Source organism: Ixodes scapularis, unplaced genomic scaffold (genome assembly GCF_016920785.2).
Source record: "Ixodes scapularis isolate PalLabHiFi unplaced genomic scaffold, ASM1692078v2 PGA_scaffold2__306_contigs__length_199485367, whole genome shotgun sequence".
Taxonomy (NCBI): domain Eukaryota; kingdom Metazoa; phylum Arthropoda; class Arachnida; order Ixodida; family Ixodidae; genus Ixodes; species Ixodes scapularis.
In genome coordinates this window covers 139807421-139824088 of record NW_024609857.1, presented here as the reverse complement: position 1 = coordinate 139824088, position 16668 = coordinate 139807421, and the positions used below count along the sequence as shown (strand labels likewise).

Genomic DNA, 16668 nt, shown 5'->3' with positions numbered 1-16668 from the left:
GCCGAGACATCTGTCCTGCGCTTCTTTGGCAAGACGAAGGACATTGTAGTTTCGGCAGATGCGTGCTGAAACGAAGTTGGTGGTGTTCTCCTGCAGGAAAGCCATCCAGTTGCCTATGCCTCAGCCGCTCTCACCCCTGCTCAACAGAAGTACGCACAAATTGAATAAGAGCTACTCGCTATAGTTTTTGCCTGTGAGCACTTCCATTTTTACACCTACAGTAGAATCGTAACCGTGCAGATTGACCATAAGCCTTTGATTAGTCTACAACAAAAAGACTTCGATAAGATCACACCACGGCTACAACGCCTTCTTCTCCGGCTTCAGCGATACGATGTCCGTCTGACATACGTCCCAGGAAAAGAGCTCCCCGTCGCTGACGCGCTTTCTCGAGCACCTGCCAACACAAGCTCGTGCCGAGACTCTGAACCTGGAAAGAGTCTGGGGATACGTGCACTAGACAGCGCGTCGACGACAAAACTGTAACAGATTCGTCAGGCAACAGCTGCAGATCAGATGCTACAGCAAGTCTCCAGGTTCATATGAGAAGGTTGGCCAAAACAGCGCTCAGTTCATGTGACAGCGAAACCCTTTGTGCACTGCAAAGATAAACTGCACATATGTGACGGCCTAATATGCCGTGGACAGCGACTGGTTCTGCCTACCTCGTGTCAGCAGGACGCTATAGAGGCACTACATGGAGCACACCGTGGCATTATATCATGTAAGAACAAGGCACGAGAGGCACTCTACTGGCCGTTAATGAACAAAGGCATTAGGCAGGTGGTCCAGCGGTGCCAGCATTGCCAGCACTACCAGCGACAAAACCAACATTCACCACTTGCTGATCATGACTTGCCTGACCGCCCAGGGCAAAATATCGCAGCTGATCTTTTCTATACATTAACATATCGACTTACTTACTCATCGTGGATTACTTTAGGAAGTATGTGTAACTACAGCCCATTGCGTCTGCCTGCACTGAAGCTGTCATCACCGATATGAAAGCTGTGTGCGCCAGATTTGGTGTACCTGATGAACTGGTCTGTCAAAATGGACCGCTATTTAATGCAGCAAAATTCAAAAAGTTCCTCACCGAGCTGGGACATCACCTACAATCCTAGCTCGACCTACCATGTCAGATCGAATGGACTCGCTGAAAGATTCATTGAGACCATAGAGCACGGACTTTAGAAAGCTGTAGAAGATAGAAAAGACCTGTTTGTTGTGCTTATGGATGTTAGAAGCGATCCCATGGACGGACTGAAGTCACCTGCAGAGCTCCTAATGGGCAGAAAAATCCGAACACTGGTCTTGATGAAACAAACTCAACTGCAACCCCACTACAACTGCACCGAGGCTTAGCGTCGTTTACAGTTTTGTCAGGAACGGCAGCATCGGCACAGGGATAAGAGAACCAAGCCCCGGGTCGCACTTCAGAAAAGCCAAAAGGTGTGGTTTCAGCACTATGGCAAGAGGACACCAGGCTACATTAATTATGTGGGTCCCCAGCACCGCTCATACATTGTGATGGCACCGAAAGGAACCATGTATAGGCGCAACAACTATCACATCCACCCCACTCACAATCAGCCGCCAACAGCGACTCTTACAGCCGAGGATTACTATGTCGCAGCACTCTCTCCACCTGCAGTCAATCCACAGTCACCGCCGCCCGTTAAGTTAATTTAAAAAAAGGGCGTTTTATGTATGGTGACCAACAGCCAGCGCTCCCTGGCTCCTGTGCTCTCGTGTCTGCCAGCCCAAGATGAAGTGATCTGGCGGTCGCGCTCGAACATTGCATCGACGACTGACCAGAAGCAACATATCCTATGTTCTAGACTATGCTCTGAATAAACATAGTCTGGTACATGACAATAAGCACGGTTGATAAATTGATTGCATACACAGCGCCAAAGACGCTTATATTGACAAGGAACGTTCTTCGGTACGTTGACAATTTATAGCGATCTTGGCGCGGCTGGTTCAGAAGCGTGTTGCGGAATGGGCACCCCCCATTTCATTCCAATTCCATTCTGGGGAGTTAGGGTTTTCGATAATTCAATTCCTTTCAACTCCAAGGAATGGGTACACAGGGCCCATTCCCACTCCTGGAATGGCTGAATCGTTCCGTTCAATTCCTCCAATTCCTAAAAGTAAAAATTGGCACTTGACAGCTACATTGTGTTGCCGGCATAAGCAGCATAAAACTGACATTATCAAACGCATAAAAAATTGCAAAAAAACAAATTCTTAAAAAAGGTATTTCTTTTACTAAGCGGAGTGCTGGTTGTACAAAGTGTTCATTTACATTGTACTGCAAACATCGAGAAAGACCCCTTGATATGTCGATGCTTGTATAAGACATCGGTCTCGCGACCACGTGGCTCGCAACAGCACTACTTAAATCCACTCATTTTTTTTGCAAACTTTTTTGCATGCGATTTTTAGGACATACACGGCCAGCGGGTTTGTTTGATAAGGCCATAAAAATATCCAGTTCGTGCGTGGCGCAGAAATAAGCTATATTACTGTATTCTTCAAATACCTGCACAGTAACACGGCTAGTACGCTGCTGGAAGCGACTCCAGGCACACCTCTGACAAAGTGCAACCTTTACGGCGCAGAACGAGGGACCGTATAGACCATATCACGAAACCTGTTTTAAAACGCATAAGTTCACACTTGCTTTACAAATCTCCATATTTCTTATCATATTTATTTCAATTCTTTATGTGTTTTCCAGGCGATCAATAGAACGTCTGCTGGGCTCAAATATACGTTTGTTCATTGTGGTTCGTTCATTATACGGACGTTATCGGTTTATCACCTGTTATTTGTTGATCATCTTGCTAATTATTCGGACATGAGCCAATGCAAAGCAATTACTTTCATGCAAGGTTACAAAGCGCGCGGAAGGCAAAACCTCAGTAGCAGCTATCACCCGGTTCTCCTTCTCAGTGGCCCTCACAGCAACGGTCGCGCCTCGTCTGGCACGGGACTGTCTTTCTGCAGGTCTAGTCAGTTCGGTCACACGACGAGAGCGGTGACGATAGTCTACTTCACCTTACGATGGACCGTAACAGACAGCACGAAAGCCATTGAAACCAATCCAGTGCCTTCTGAGTGTCGTGGGACCCTGGAAAGCATCAACGTGCCGTGCGTGTAGTTCCGCTCACGGTGCTGGATCGCCTGGGGTGACTCGTAGTGTCCGCAGGGGTCCATCACAAGGTGAAACAAAGTATGCAGAGACTAAAGTCAAAGTAAATGAGCGAGAATCTGCTAGCTTGCTTGTAACCTTAACCATAGCTCCTCTACACTGACATATGAATATAGAGAAGGCTATGCCCGAAACCCACTTGAATGCAAAACACAGAAAAGAAGCATCGGAACAAAGACCAAGTAAAAGGCGGACTTACACGGAAAATTGTAGTATGAACAGCCTTTCCACTCTCATGAAGAAGGAAGACCAGCGGAGCTGTGCTCGATACACTGTGTGCTTCTTCATCGTCGTCTGTTTTTCGCGCTGTTTCCTGCGATGAATTCCCACCTGTTGTGGTAGGTGGGTATTCAGACCTGAACAGGAGTCAACCGATGCAAGGCACGGGCTCGAGACTCGGTGTGGTGGCCCCGTATCGGCGATCAAATCAAAACTATGATCGAGAAGTGCGAGCGCTGCGCATCGACGAGGGTACAGCGGGCTGAACCTCTCATGACGTCGCCTCCAACAGAGCTACCTTGGCAACAGGTGGGAGTCGATTTATTCCACTTAAACGGCCAAGATTTTCTACTGATGGTGGACTATCACTCACGATATCCTGAAGTAATGACACTGCGAACCACGTCAAGTCAAGCCGTGAGTTCTGCAGTAAAAAGTGTCATGGCGCGTTTCGGGATCCCTGAGGTACTTCGAAGTGACAACGGACCACAGTTTGCCTCCCACGACTTCGCCAGATTCACGGAAGACTACGGATTTATGCACGTCACTAGCAGTCCTGGATTTCCGCAGTCAAACGGAGAAGTGGAGCGTACAGTCCGGACAGTGAAGGACCTTTTGGGTGAAGGCGACGATCCGTTCTTGTCACTGCTCGTCTATAGAGATACTCCTGGCGTCTTGGGTTTTAGCCCTGCTCAGCTGCTGATGGGTCGACCGCTCCGGACTCAAGTACCCAAGGCTGCCGAGAAACTCCAGCCGGCATGGCCGAAGTCACAGGTCTTTCTGGAGCGGGACAGCGCGGCGAAGCGACTCCAAGCTTCCGACTTCGACCGTCGTCATGGAGTGCGCGAGCTCAGGGAACTTTCACCTGGCGAAGATTGTGGGTGACCGACGCACAGTGCCCTGCTCGAGTGCTTAGCCGACCGCAACGCCCACGCTCTTATGTCGTCGAAACTCCGCGGGGTGTATTGCAGAGAAATCGGCGACACCTGGTTCCTTTCGGGAGCCATCCTATGGAGCCTGTTCCCGGCCTGCCAGCTCCGGTTCTGCCGGTTCCTGCGGCCGATGGAGCCAATGGCCTCCAACCCCAAGATTCTGAAGAACGAAGCCTGGTTACAACTCCCTCTCCGCAGCCTTCTGCCGAGGAAGCTCCCGCAGAGCCAAGGGCAAGTCCGAGAGCTGATGCAAGTCAGGCACCAGCGAATGTGCGCATCCACACTCCTCGACGCACGAGATCTGGCCGTCGAGTCGAGTCGAGACGAAGTTACTTGTTTCGTTCCACCCGGACCAGGCGCGTGCGTGTGTTCGTTCCTCTCTGGCCTCGACGGTCGCCGGTCTCTACACCACCAACGCGCCCAACTATCTATTTTTCTATTATAGCTGGAAAGGTTGGCGCCAACAACGAGCGACGGCGGAAACCATACTGGTTGTGTGCTTGCCGCCGTCGCTTATAGGTGGCGGTAGCTGTCCAGGTAGGTTTGTGTCGACATACCGGACACGATCCTGGGGAACCTAGCCCTTAACAGCTCCGCTGTAGAACGAGCGTCGGAGCAAAGCGCAAGAGGAGAAGAGAGAAGTGAATCTCGCTTTGTTTTAATGCCGAAGCAAACCCACAGCTCGCACTTCAAAGGAGTGCGCGTGAATGAACGTGGAAGGCAGCAGGGTTGGCCACCCGCTAAACAACGCTCCTCGAACTATAAGAAAACAATAACTGATCATCTTTCGGCGGCGCGCGGGTCAACGAGTTATCAGAGCTCAGCGAGTTATGAGTCGCCCCCGCTACCAGATCTCAGTCTGCGCGCGTGCATTCCCCATGCCGTCAAAGAAAAAAAAAAAAAAAAAAGATCAGGAGCCGTGCACTGCGGTTTCTTTCTTTGCCGCTCGCTTCGTTTCTTTTGCTTGGTGCTTGGTTTCTAGTTCCGCTCTCGTTTAACGCCAGTGAAGCCAGTCGCCTGCGCGTCCGTGAAAGGCGCCACCGCAACCTCCCCCTCCCCCCCCTCCCCTCGCTGCTCTTTGCTTTGACGCTTGTTTTTTGTATTGCATTTTATTTTCAGTATAAGTCTATGAGGACTCTACGCGGGCTACCAGTTTCCCGCTCATTTTATTTCTGAGCACCTGACTCGCTGACGGGCTCAGATTAGCTAGCCGTAAACACTAACAAAAAAAAAAAAAGAAAGGGGCCCATTTTATTCCGGGCAAAAGGCGTCTAATTCCATTCCCATTCCATTCCCCTGGACGTTGCCGCCATTCCAATCCCATTCCATTCCGGGGTCGCAAAAATGCCGGAATGATTCCGGAATTATTCCGGAATCATTCCAACTCTGGAGTGGCAACTCCGAAACACTGGTTCTTCAAGACGGCCGTTTCAAAGCTTCTAATATTTAAAAGTGTGTGTTGTTGCAAGCGTTGTAATGAAAAAAAAAAAAAGAAGGGGCAGGGGGGGGGGGGGGGAGGTAGCCAAAAGTGTCCGCGCACGAGGCCCATTTGTCACTGGCTCATTTGAAAGGACCTAAATGGCAAATGTAATGGCCACAGAGACTGATCAGCGAATCGCCTTACGAGGTTTCGGTCGTGCGTATGTTAGTATCTTTTTGTGTCCGGCAAGCAGGCAGGGAAAGCAATGGCGCTACTTTCGCAGGATGCAATGACTTTACGCTTGGGCACTCACAAACCAAGAGGAGCAGGGTGGAAACAAAGCACACCTAACGTGGCGTATGATTTTTTTTTTACTCTCCTATTTTGTCGCTCTTTCTTGTGTTCTTTACTCGGGTAGTCCGGAGTGGGCTGACTTCACGGTGCAGAGCGCCGCCGAATATTTGAACACATGATGTTGTACCCCTGACGGGAGCAACACTGAGGCATTTGAGGAAGGGGATTGGCTGGCAGTCGGCCTGTCGACTTTCGTTCCTGGCACCTAACCGAATATAATTAGGTGCCAGCCATATAACGCATTCTTTGCTATAGAGATGTTTGCAAAATATTGTATCTAAAATAAATATGTTTCTACGGTACAAACAAATAGTTAGTCCACGTTACTGCTGAAAGAACGCAGGATATGAAAGAGCACTGTGCACTTTGAGTGTGACGCCTACGCTTTGTTGTGAGACGAACAATTAGTAGCCTATAACGCACTTCCAGATAATTTAAAAAAAATTACGCAGAAATTTCTTTCTAACTTTATTTTAAACAGCTGTTGATATTAATTTCGACAAAACGGGCCAAGTAGTGCTCTAAACTGGTGAGCAAATAACATTTATTTTAATTTAACTATATTCCACTCTTTCTGGTCACTTACCCCTACTTTTCCTAAAGTGCACATAATGTCTCCTCCTTTTTTAATAAAATATAAGCACACACGTCCGTCAAATACGGTCGAAGACACCCCTGAAAAGAAAGATTGTTAGAAGTGTGCCAAACTGCACTTCCCCATCAAGGATTACTATACGTCACACAAGGATTACGAAATCGACGGATCTCCCCAAACAGTTTCACTATGCCACCGCTGCTGCAAGGCATCGAAGGAACTTTCGTCTTTCTGCACGTGGGGCAACCTTGCTGGAACACTGTGCGTGTAGAGCACGTAACGGCATGAGCCGTCTCGTGCACTTGCGCGTGCCCCCTGAGAACTAAAGTTGTGGCGGCATCACGCATACGCCGAACGCTTGGTGAGATCGCTCTGTCGGCCTCAACGTTAGTTTATTCTAATCAAGGCTGTCTCATCTTTGATAATGCAGGAAAGAATAAAAGGCCGATGAAGTCAAAATGCAGTTTTCTAGATTTTGTCATCCTCAGCCTCCATTAGCCCCGTTACCCAGAGTGAATTTAGGGGAAGCGTGCTCTTTACCTATGGTTTTCTATCAGGCACGTAAATCTTTCAGCTGTTAACAATGCGGGTGGAGACAAAGCATCCACACTAACGATGCTTTTTATCCCCGACGGCGAAAAGTCTAACGTCCAACGACGGCGACGCCGCAAAACACGCGAATGAGCGCATAAGTATTGCGCTCTAAAATTAACTAAATAAATTGAAAGAAAGACGACTTAAGGAGGGTTTCGCTAAAGCCTTTCAGGTTTTAGAAGTAGCGCAAGGTGTGTCGATGCAAGAGGCACGTGCAACGTGCAGCACTTGGGAATATCATGCCGGCACAGCGCAGCGCTTAGTTATATTTCAGACGTCGATCTGGATGAGTACCGTACCGGCGTGGGATTGCGTCTCTACTGCGTGATGTGCCCTAAAGACCCCAGGCTAGCAGTTGTACTGCACTGGCTGAATTTCTCATCTACAGCTGGGAGACTCGTCGCCCGTTGAGGCAGGCCAAGCTCTATGTTGTATGAACAAACAAACAACCCCCAATTTTTATCCGCAGTAACGACACAGAGCACGGGCAAGAATACTGGGCAAGAGCTCTTGGCAGTTGATTTCAGTGCGCGAGAGCTGCTTTGGCGTCCCCGTGGCTTCGGCTTCGCGTTCGTAGCACTCCTTTTGTTCCAAGTAAGCGTAAAACAAAGAGTAGATCTACTTTTCGAATAGCAACAAAAACCCAGATGTGAGGGTTGCTGTGTTAAGAAGGGAATAACAGGCTGAAGTTGAGCTATACTTCGTTTCACCTTATGTTGTACCGCAGCGAAGGCTAGAAGCGCGAGCTCATAGCGTTGGCAGCCGATCTTAAGTGAAGAGAGCTTGTGCCGCCGAGATGTGCCCCAGAGCAAGAAGCTCGCGCTTGTAGCCTTTTCTGCGGTACATCATAAGGTGAAACAGAGTATAGTTGGTGCATAATGCAAAAGTAAACGGTCAGCTAGAACGATAGGAACAAAACACAGACAGGAAGAAACAGAGACATACACACCGCTGACTATCAACTAAGTCTTTACACATCTTCTACATCAATTTGACCCAAACATTCACACCTAAAGTAATGCCAATGAATCACCCTAAATTATTACATTACACTACTAAATTGAAATACAAAATAAAAAAATAAAAATAAAACTAATTAATTAATTACATTAAATTACTAAATTCGGTCACTAACACCTCCCTGACCCAACCCACAGACCACCGCCGACATATATTCCTCTTATTCCCCTTCAGCGGGGCCGTGCCACACTGGAAAAATTGCCTTTTTTTCTTGCTGACCGTGATGAAGGGCGTGCTCACGCAGTCATCGGCGCTTTGTTCAATGGTCACGGCCTCGAAAATCTCGTGCGCAAAGGCATTTCTGTGTCTTTTAATAATGGAGACGCTGCTTAAACTTGGCCTGCACCCGCACGCGCGGCAATGGGCTGCAAGATGCCCAGCTCCCGTGCCCTGCACCGACGCCGCGTGCTCTCTGACTCTGTCATTAAAGGAGCTGTGCAACGATATTTAATTGGAATGTTTTTCACTTGACACGAGCTTACTGGCACACCTGGGACTCAAGGATACTCACACGCAACGCCACTGGCCAAGAAACTCCTTTGTTGCGGTGTAATTTCAAGGACAAAAGCGATCATTTTCCTTCAATCTCTCTTTGCAAAATTTGATGACGTAACGTGGGGATCGCAGTACACCCAAGTGACGATATTTGAATGCGGTTCATAGATTGGGCCCGAGCATCGCGTGGGCACTCGACTTGGGCTCGTGATAATTGCTAGTTCGAGAAGCATTCGGGTAGTGACCCGTGTCCAATCGCTGCAACGACGACAACAGCCGAGCCATAACAATGTCTGGAGCTCAGCGCGTGTCCTGCGCTCTGCCAACCCCAGCGCGTGGCTATGATCAACACTGGCGGCATATAATCGGCTCCAGATCACGTGGCCGCTTGTTCTGGCTGCGAGTTGAGGGGGTGAATGCTGCTCGATTTTCTTTAATTTTTTTCTGGGACTTCTATTGCGTGGGGTGAAAAACGAACGCGTGTTTCATAGGTCATTAACGTTAGGGATCCGTTTTAAACGGTATTTGCGTAAAGTACAAAAATTGTTGCATCGCTCCTTTAACGCACCGTCCCGTCTGCCCAATTTAGCAGCTCTCACATGACATTGGAATCTTGTGCACTACACCGGTCTGGCACATGGCGTACTTAGTCGTGTGCGCAGTGTTGCAGGTTGGCTGGAGGTTCTTGGCCCGATTTACTCTGCGGCACATAGAGTTCCCTCTGTTCGGTGCCGAGCACACAACCCTGACACCTTGTGCAGCGATCTTTTTGAGTCGGTGGGTGACACCGCGGATGTAGGGGACTACCGCGAAGTTCTCTCGTGGAGTCTGACTATTTCACTTGGTACTTGGTAATCCTCTTGAGAATTTTCTGCATATTGTCTCACATACGGCTCCAAGGAGGGCATCTGGATACCCAGAGTCACGAAGCCGGGCCATCTGTTTTGAAAGCTAGCGTCACCTTGATGGTTGCATGACTTGCGCAGCGCTGATACGAGTGCCGTGTTGGCGAAAGGAAACTTTTACTTGAACGAGGTTCGTACCTCCAGCACACATGTCCATCCTTAAACTCAAGCGCGAGGTCCACGAACTTAAGAAGGGGTTTTGAGTTTGGAGCTTCGCTTTGGGCAAATTTATACTTAATAGCCCCTACAATTACTTATTTATTTTTTGCATTTTTTTAGACACTTTGAATGGATTTTTTTAAAATTCCGATAGCCATAACCCCGCAGGCTGCTCCTTGAAGTCAAGCTCGGATAGCGTTAGCTCATCAAGCTATTTCGTCCCTTTGCTGTAGGAGAATAGCCGTTGGTAGCGTAATAAAAAAAATTATTTAGGTTGATTATAGCTTAGTTGAAAGCAGTGAGTGAGTGTACCAGACTTAACACAAGCAGGGTATAAACGTTTTCCTAGACCCTCCTTTGGTTACCAGATATTTTACACCAGGGTACAAAATACGTTCATACAAGTGCAGGAGCCCATGCACTCGTATGCACGGGCTCGTGTTTTTTGGCTGCCTCACCCTAGTGAAAAATGTTATATCTATAAGACATTTTTTGGCCCAATAAACGCATATTATCAAATAAGATCAGATAATATAAAAAGCATGCAAGAGTATATAAGAAAGTATAAGAAACTGATAACAAGTTCGTAATAGCTTCTTATATAATCTTATCATGCTCTTATATGGTTCTTGTATGCTCTTATATGACCTTATTGGATCATATGAGTTTATTCAACCAAAACATTTCTGCTACATATAAAATATCTCACAAGGAGAGTCTCCGCACTACAAATGATATTGCCAATAAACATGATGACTTCAGTTAGGACAGCTGTCGAAAATTTTTTTATGTAAAGTATAACGTTGCTTTAGTTCCTGCGTAAACTAATTTCAGCGTTTGTATTACGGGTGCTTGGTGTGGGTTGCCTTTTTCAAAAGAGAAAAAAAAGCAATTTAGGCTTTACAATGGTATTTTAAAACACCACTCCACAATCCACGGTATCCTCTCAATTGTTAGAACGGTTCTGTGCTTGGTTGTTACTTCTAACGTTAGTGGAGCTGTTTTCATTGATTTGATTTGTATACAGAGATTCACCTTATACCTCATTTCATTCATTTAAATATATCGAGTGCAGAATTTAGAAGCTTGAGAAATTCTGTAATGTGGCATGTAATGTGGATGGTTGACGTTGTTGGTGTCTAAGTTACCCATAACGAGAGATGGACATGGAAGACAAACAGACGACACCGGCTTTCGACATGCAACAAGACGTTTTCTTTCTTCAACTTGCCTCCCGAATCTCGACGGAGGAGTGTCGCCGAGGGAGGGAGAGAGGGTGGTTTGTGAGAGGAGCAGGGGGCCATGCTGCTTTGCCAACAGCTATTTGTGCACTGCGGAAGTTTGGTGTCTGCTTAGTGTCAATCGACAAGCTACCGCAGAGAGCCCTGAGGACCGACGGTGCCTTCATGGGGAAGGGAGGGAAGAGAGGGAAAGGTTGCAGAGAGGAAAAGGAGGGAAAGAGAAATTTTGTCTTTTTTATGTTTTTGGAAGAACTCTCTCGGCCTCGCAAGAACCGAATCTCTGGATCCGAAAGAAAAAGAGAAGGGCTCGACAGGTTTCACAGAGAAGATTAATATATATAGACTCTACGATTTCCCTACCGAATCAAAATTTCTGCCCCCCCTCCCCTTTTAGGGTTTTGGTTTGCGACAATTCAGGTCTGCACGAAGGACAGTTTTTCTAAAAATACTACATATCAGTTTGTAGAGAGTCGAGAAAAGTAAAAACGAAATACCACCTTTTCGTATCATGATTGTGTATTCTTACCCTTTTCCACTGTCTGTGATATCAGCATTACGGCGAAAAATACAAGTAGCATATTTCTTTCGAGAATTAGTCAAGGCTTTAGTGGAAGCGTCCTTCTGAAAAAATTAAGAATGGAAGTGGATTAAAAAAAAAATTGAAAGAGGTGGGAAAAAGAAAAGGTCACAAAAAAGGAAAAGAAAAGAAGCAAGAAATAAAGAAGCAAGCAACAAATCAAACGACGCTTTAAAAAACCGATGAGTTGGTCGTAGAATTTCTGAGAATATTACAAAATGGCGCAGTCGAAAGGAACAAGGATACATGAAGACATTTCGTTCTATATCGCAAGGAATTCGACAGTAAGTTATAAAAATAGATTCCTATTTGGTTAGTCCAAAAATATTCGCAAATTTCTTAATAAACTGCAGTGCAGCTTGAATTTATTTACATTTGGAATCAAAGAAACTGGTGAAATTAAGTACCGTAATTGCTGCGGGGGACGGAGTAGGGCGGATTTAACTCCAAGTCGAATCTGGCCTGCACAAGAACATTTGAAAGGACGGGGACATGAATTTATCCTAATAACTTTTACGGATTTTTTCATGATATACAAATATACCTCCACGCTCTACAGACGAAGTTCAACAATATGCTGTGTTGAACACGATTGAATAAACAATTTTTCTTCAATATTTTCAAGTTGTGTCCGCGCGTTTGGCATATCAAGGTAATGATTTTGGCAGATTCATGGCAGAAATAAAATTAAAGTTTTATTTATTATGACAGGAATTAACTGCCCGTAACACAACTTGCACTAAACATTACCGTGAAACAGATTATCGTGTACATTTTAAGGCGCCGAAACTTACACGTATATGTCCAGGCTCAAATCAACCTGAGCTCATTTTTTATGAGAACTGAAGATTTCTACTTTTTTTAATATGTTATCTGACACAAGCTTGTCTATACATGCCTTGCGCCTGACGTCACGCCGCGATGCCCCGCCCCCAATCACCAATGCTCCGTACCACCGGAGGACCGGAGAACCTACGAAGCGTAGTCGACGGCGTGGTTCGTCCGACCGTGACGTGTTCACGCAGTTTGAGAGCGTAGCGTTTTTTCTTTTTGTGTGTGTTTGCTGTTCTTCGCACAATTTGTAAACAAATCGTTTTAATCTATTTTTACCAGCGCCTACGGGCTAAATATGCCGTCGCCAGAGGAGCGGACGTTGCCACTCTGCGGAGATCACTTCGACGAGCTCGTTGGGCCTACGAGTGCGAAATACGCGAAGAAGTGGCACTTTGCGACGGCGAGGATCCCTACAAACTTCTCCTCGGCGTGGATACGACATTTGACGCCGCCTTTTTCCCTAACGTAACTCGCTCAGCCTCGAGCGCTGCGACTCGAGGTTGAGCGATCTCCTTCGTCCGTATAACCGAGCTTCCGATTCGGCGCCCAGTTAGGGTTCGAGTCATCGAACAACTTAGAAGGAGCTCCTGTAAAACAAAGAAAAAACGCCATTCGCTGACGCGCTCACGTTCGCGAAACTCGGCGCAGCAGAATATACTGCGCCGAGTTTTATATTCAATTTTGCGACAGCAACCGGGTGAACGCGTTCCGAAAACGGAGAACGACAAGAAGCATTTCTTACTTGTAACAAAGTGCTCGCTGCACACCTGTGTGCTCACGTTCGCGACCAGGTCAGCCCTGTTAATCTTCGCAAACCAGATGCCCCTTCGCTTCTTTGACAGTTCGTGTGTCCGCCGACACTGAGCGGAGATCACCTTCGGTAGTTTGAAAATCTCGCATCACTGACGTTGTTACGATCACGACGCTTGTTGCTCTTAGTCCTGTTTGCAAAATTAATAACCGCACATGCAGCCCTTCTACGTAGCGAAACCTTCGTTCAGCGAGGCAGACTGACGGCAACTCCAGGGAACTTCCTATGCAGCGTCAGTGATAACGATTTGGTACGACGTAATGGCGACGGCCCTCCCAGCACGCAATTTTAATGACGTAGGTGCAAGGCATGTATGTGAAAAGGTGTTAAGTTCTGCTGAAAGGGAAGAAATAGAAAGCTTTTTACTACTCACCTGAGCAAGATATCGTGCACAAAACATAGAACACGAGCCTGATCATATTTATATCAAGACGTTGAAATACACTCGGCTTATCAAAAAAAAAAGAGAAAAACAAAAAAGGTAGTGCTGCGGAGTTCATTGCTCCTTGATTTCTGTTTTCATGCTCGATGATTTTCTTATTTTAATTCCATAGCTTTTCTAACAAGTGCGTTGCGGCGTGGTCTTCTGACATTTCCTATATTCCGCAGTCTACGTAATTCGCTATTGTTTAGCTACATTTCCGCCTAAACTTTTTAAACTTCTCAAGTTTCCAAATTGCACAGAATATTAAAAAAAAAAATCACCATTAATACGTAAGAGTAGTGGGCATGGCAAGCTTTTATCCTGGATGTATCCATCGATCCCCGTAAAGGGGGGGGGGGGGGGGGTGAGCTTAATGCAGACACTACATCATGCGCCAAGTTGCCAAGAGTTCAATACATATACATGTTGAAATAAAGTCGACATACAAATATTTTTCAAAGAAAACCACTTGATGGCTTATAATTTTTTATACGCTGGTGGAACCATGCCATGCTACCCCGGCCAGTGGATAATTCTGTTTCAGGACAGTGTGGCAATGCGACCGCACGGAAGAACTCGATGAAATGATTCGAATTTAGCAAAATAGGTTTATGATTTGTCGATTGTATCACGATACTATCGATGCCGCATATATAGCTAAACTTTCATAGCCTGTACGGAGCTAAAAATGAATTGCTATGTTTATGTTTATGTTTATTCTTATTTTCAGTGACCCACCAACAGCTTGACGCCTCCTTAGTGGTGCACTTATTCCTTCAGAAATACAACGCTAAACAGGATAAAAGCGAAACGTTAGGAAAGAACAATAGCCTCAACACACTGTCGAAATTTACGCTTTTCATCAAATATATCAAGGCTAGCATTCGCACAAATCTGTTCTAAATGGTTATAAGTCAATTGTAGGCGTGTTATGGGTGCAGCATGATAAAAGTCTATAGGATAAAACAAAGTATAAAGTCTACAAGACTGACGAGGAACGTGCAAATAGATGTGGCCGAGTAGCTCTGGGGAGTCAATTATACCATTTACAATCTTGTACAAGTATGTCAGTTCACGAATTGTTCTCCTGTTGTGCAACGAGTCTAACTTCACGAGTTCACAAATCCTCTCATAACTATAGAAATAATTCGGTTGAAAATAACGATCAAACAAAACACGAACAAACCTACGTTGAACACTCTGAATTAAACCTGAATTTGTCACTCCAATACAGTTCCAGACAACTGAGGCATATTCAACACGACTACGCACCAGTGAAGAGAACAAACGTAAAATACAAAGTGGTTTAGAAAAATCGCGTGTCACTCGTGTAATGGCTCCCAGCACTCGAAAGGAAGCATTCGTAATTGTGGTCACGTGATGGTTGAAATTAATTGCAGGATCCATAAAAACGCCTAGATCACGAATGACCTCAACGCGAGTAATATTGGTGGAATCTAATACATAGGGAAAACTCAGAATTTCACGCTTCCTAGAAAAGGACATAACTTTCGTCTTTGACTCATTTAAGAGTAGGTAATTTGAAAAACACCACGCCGAAATAGAATCTATATCGCGCTGAAGACATTTACAATCGTCAACCGTTTTAACCGCTGTAAACAACTTAATATCATCAGCAAATAACAAAAACCGCGTGTGTTTGATGCAGGAAGTTAGATCATTTACAAAAACCAAAAACAGCAGAGGACCGAGGTTACTGCCTTGAGGAACCCCAGAAGTAGATAAAAAAGGAGCAGATAATCGGCCGGATACTCGTACAAAGTTAAGCCGATGAGATAAGTAACTATCGAGGAGACGACAGTACTTAAGGGACAGACCGTAACTACAGAGTTTACTCAACAGTAATCGGTGATTAACTTTGTCAAAAGCTTTGCTCATATAAAAGTAGACTACATCCGCTTGTCCTCCGCTATGGACAGGTGGTACAACCTGATGTAGGAAGGAACACAGGTTTGTTTCTGTGGAGCGGCCTTTCATGAAACCATGTTGCTCAGGAATAATTTTCCGACAAAAATATGCGTAAAGGCGGTTGTGCAAAACAATTTCATAAACTTTAGAAAAACTACAAAGGAGGGAGACTGGCCTATAGTTGTTAACCATGGATCGATCTCCCGATTTATGTAATGGAACAACAACAGAGCGCTTCCAAGCGGTAGGAAATGTTTCAGATGCAAGTGATAAGTTAAAGATATGAACCAAAACTGGACAAAGGAGTGGAGCACAACCTTTTACTTTGAAGCCTGGGAATTCCATCTATTCCCGTAGATAACTTTGGTTTCAATTTTTTAATTGCCTCCAAGACTTCAGATTCATTAATTGGAGCAACAGTCAAAAAATCCAGGCAGTTTATATTCGAGCTAGGCATTAGGCCATTATTTGTACTGAATGGAGCACTAAAGTGGCGCGCAAAAAGATTAGCTACATCAACAGGGTCAGAGACGCAATCCTCATTATCTCGCAATGTGATCGTGGTAACATTCTCTTTGATGCTCTCTTTGACAAACTTCCACATACACTGTGGCTGTGTGCTCAATGATTGCTCGGCGATGTCAGCATGTTGTGTTTATCTCGCTTAAACAATTGTTTCGCCTCTGCACGACATTGACTAAATCTCGTGTACCAAACGACATTGCCAGTTTTTTTTTATGTGTTTTTTTGCCAGTTTTTTTTATGGGTATGCTCGCATACCCATAAAAACATGGGCTATGGACATTTATTGAAAATCTTGTGGTAAGCTATCACCGTATCTGACTCTCAATAGTCAGCCATAAAAAAATCATAAAACACGCTATAGTCGCCTACAAAATAATTGGTCTTCAAATCTATGGAATCTTGACATTTCAAATT

The 16668-nt window shown here is 45.6% G+C and overlaps 1 protein-coding gene across 1 annotated transcript in view; it reads right to left on the bottom strand.

The window, feature by feature from the left end:
* LOC120847926 overlaps positions 1-11732 on the bottom strand; it is an 81388-nt gene extending 69656 nt beyond the window's left edge. Inside the window, exons 1-2 of the mRNA XM_040219860.1 lie at positions 11681-11732; positions 6732-6820 (exon numbers count right to left, since the gene is read on the bottom strand). Coding sequence (XP_040075794.1) covers positions 6732-6820; positions 11681-11732 — 141 coding nt within the window. The remainder of the gene's footprint in view (positions 1-6731; positions 6821-11680) is intronic.
* Positions 11733-16668: the final 4936 nt, after the last annotated feature.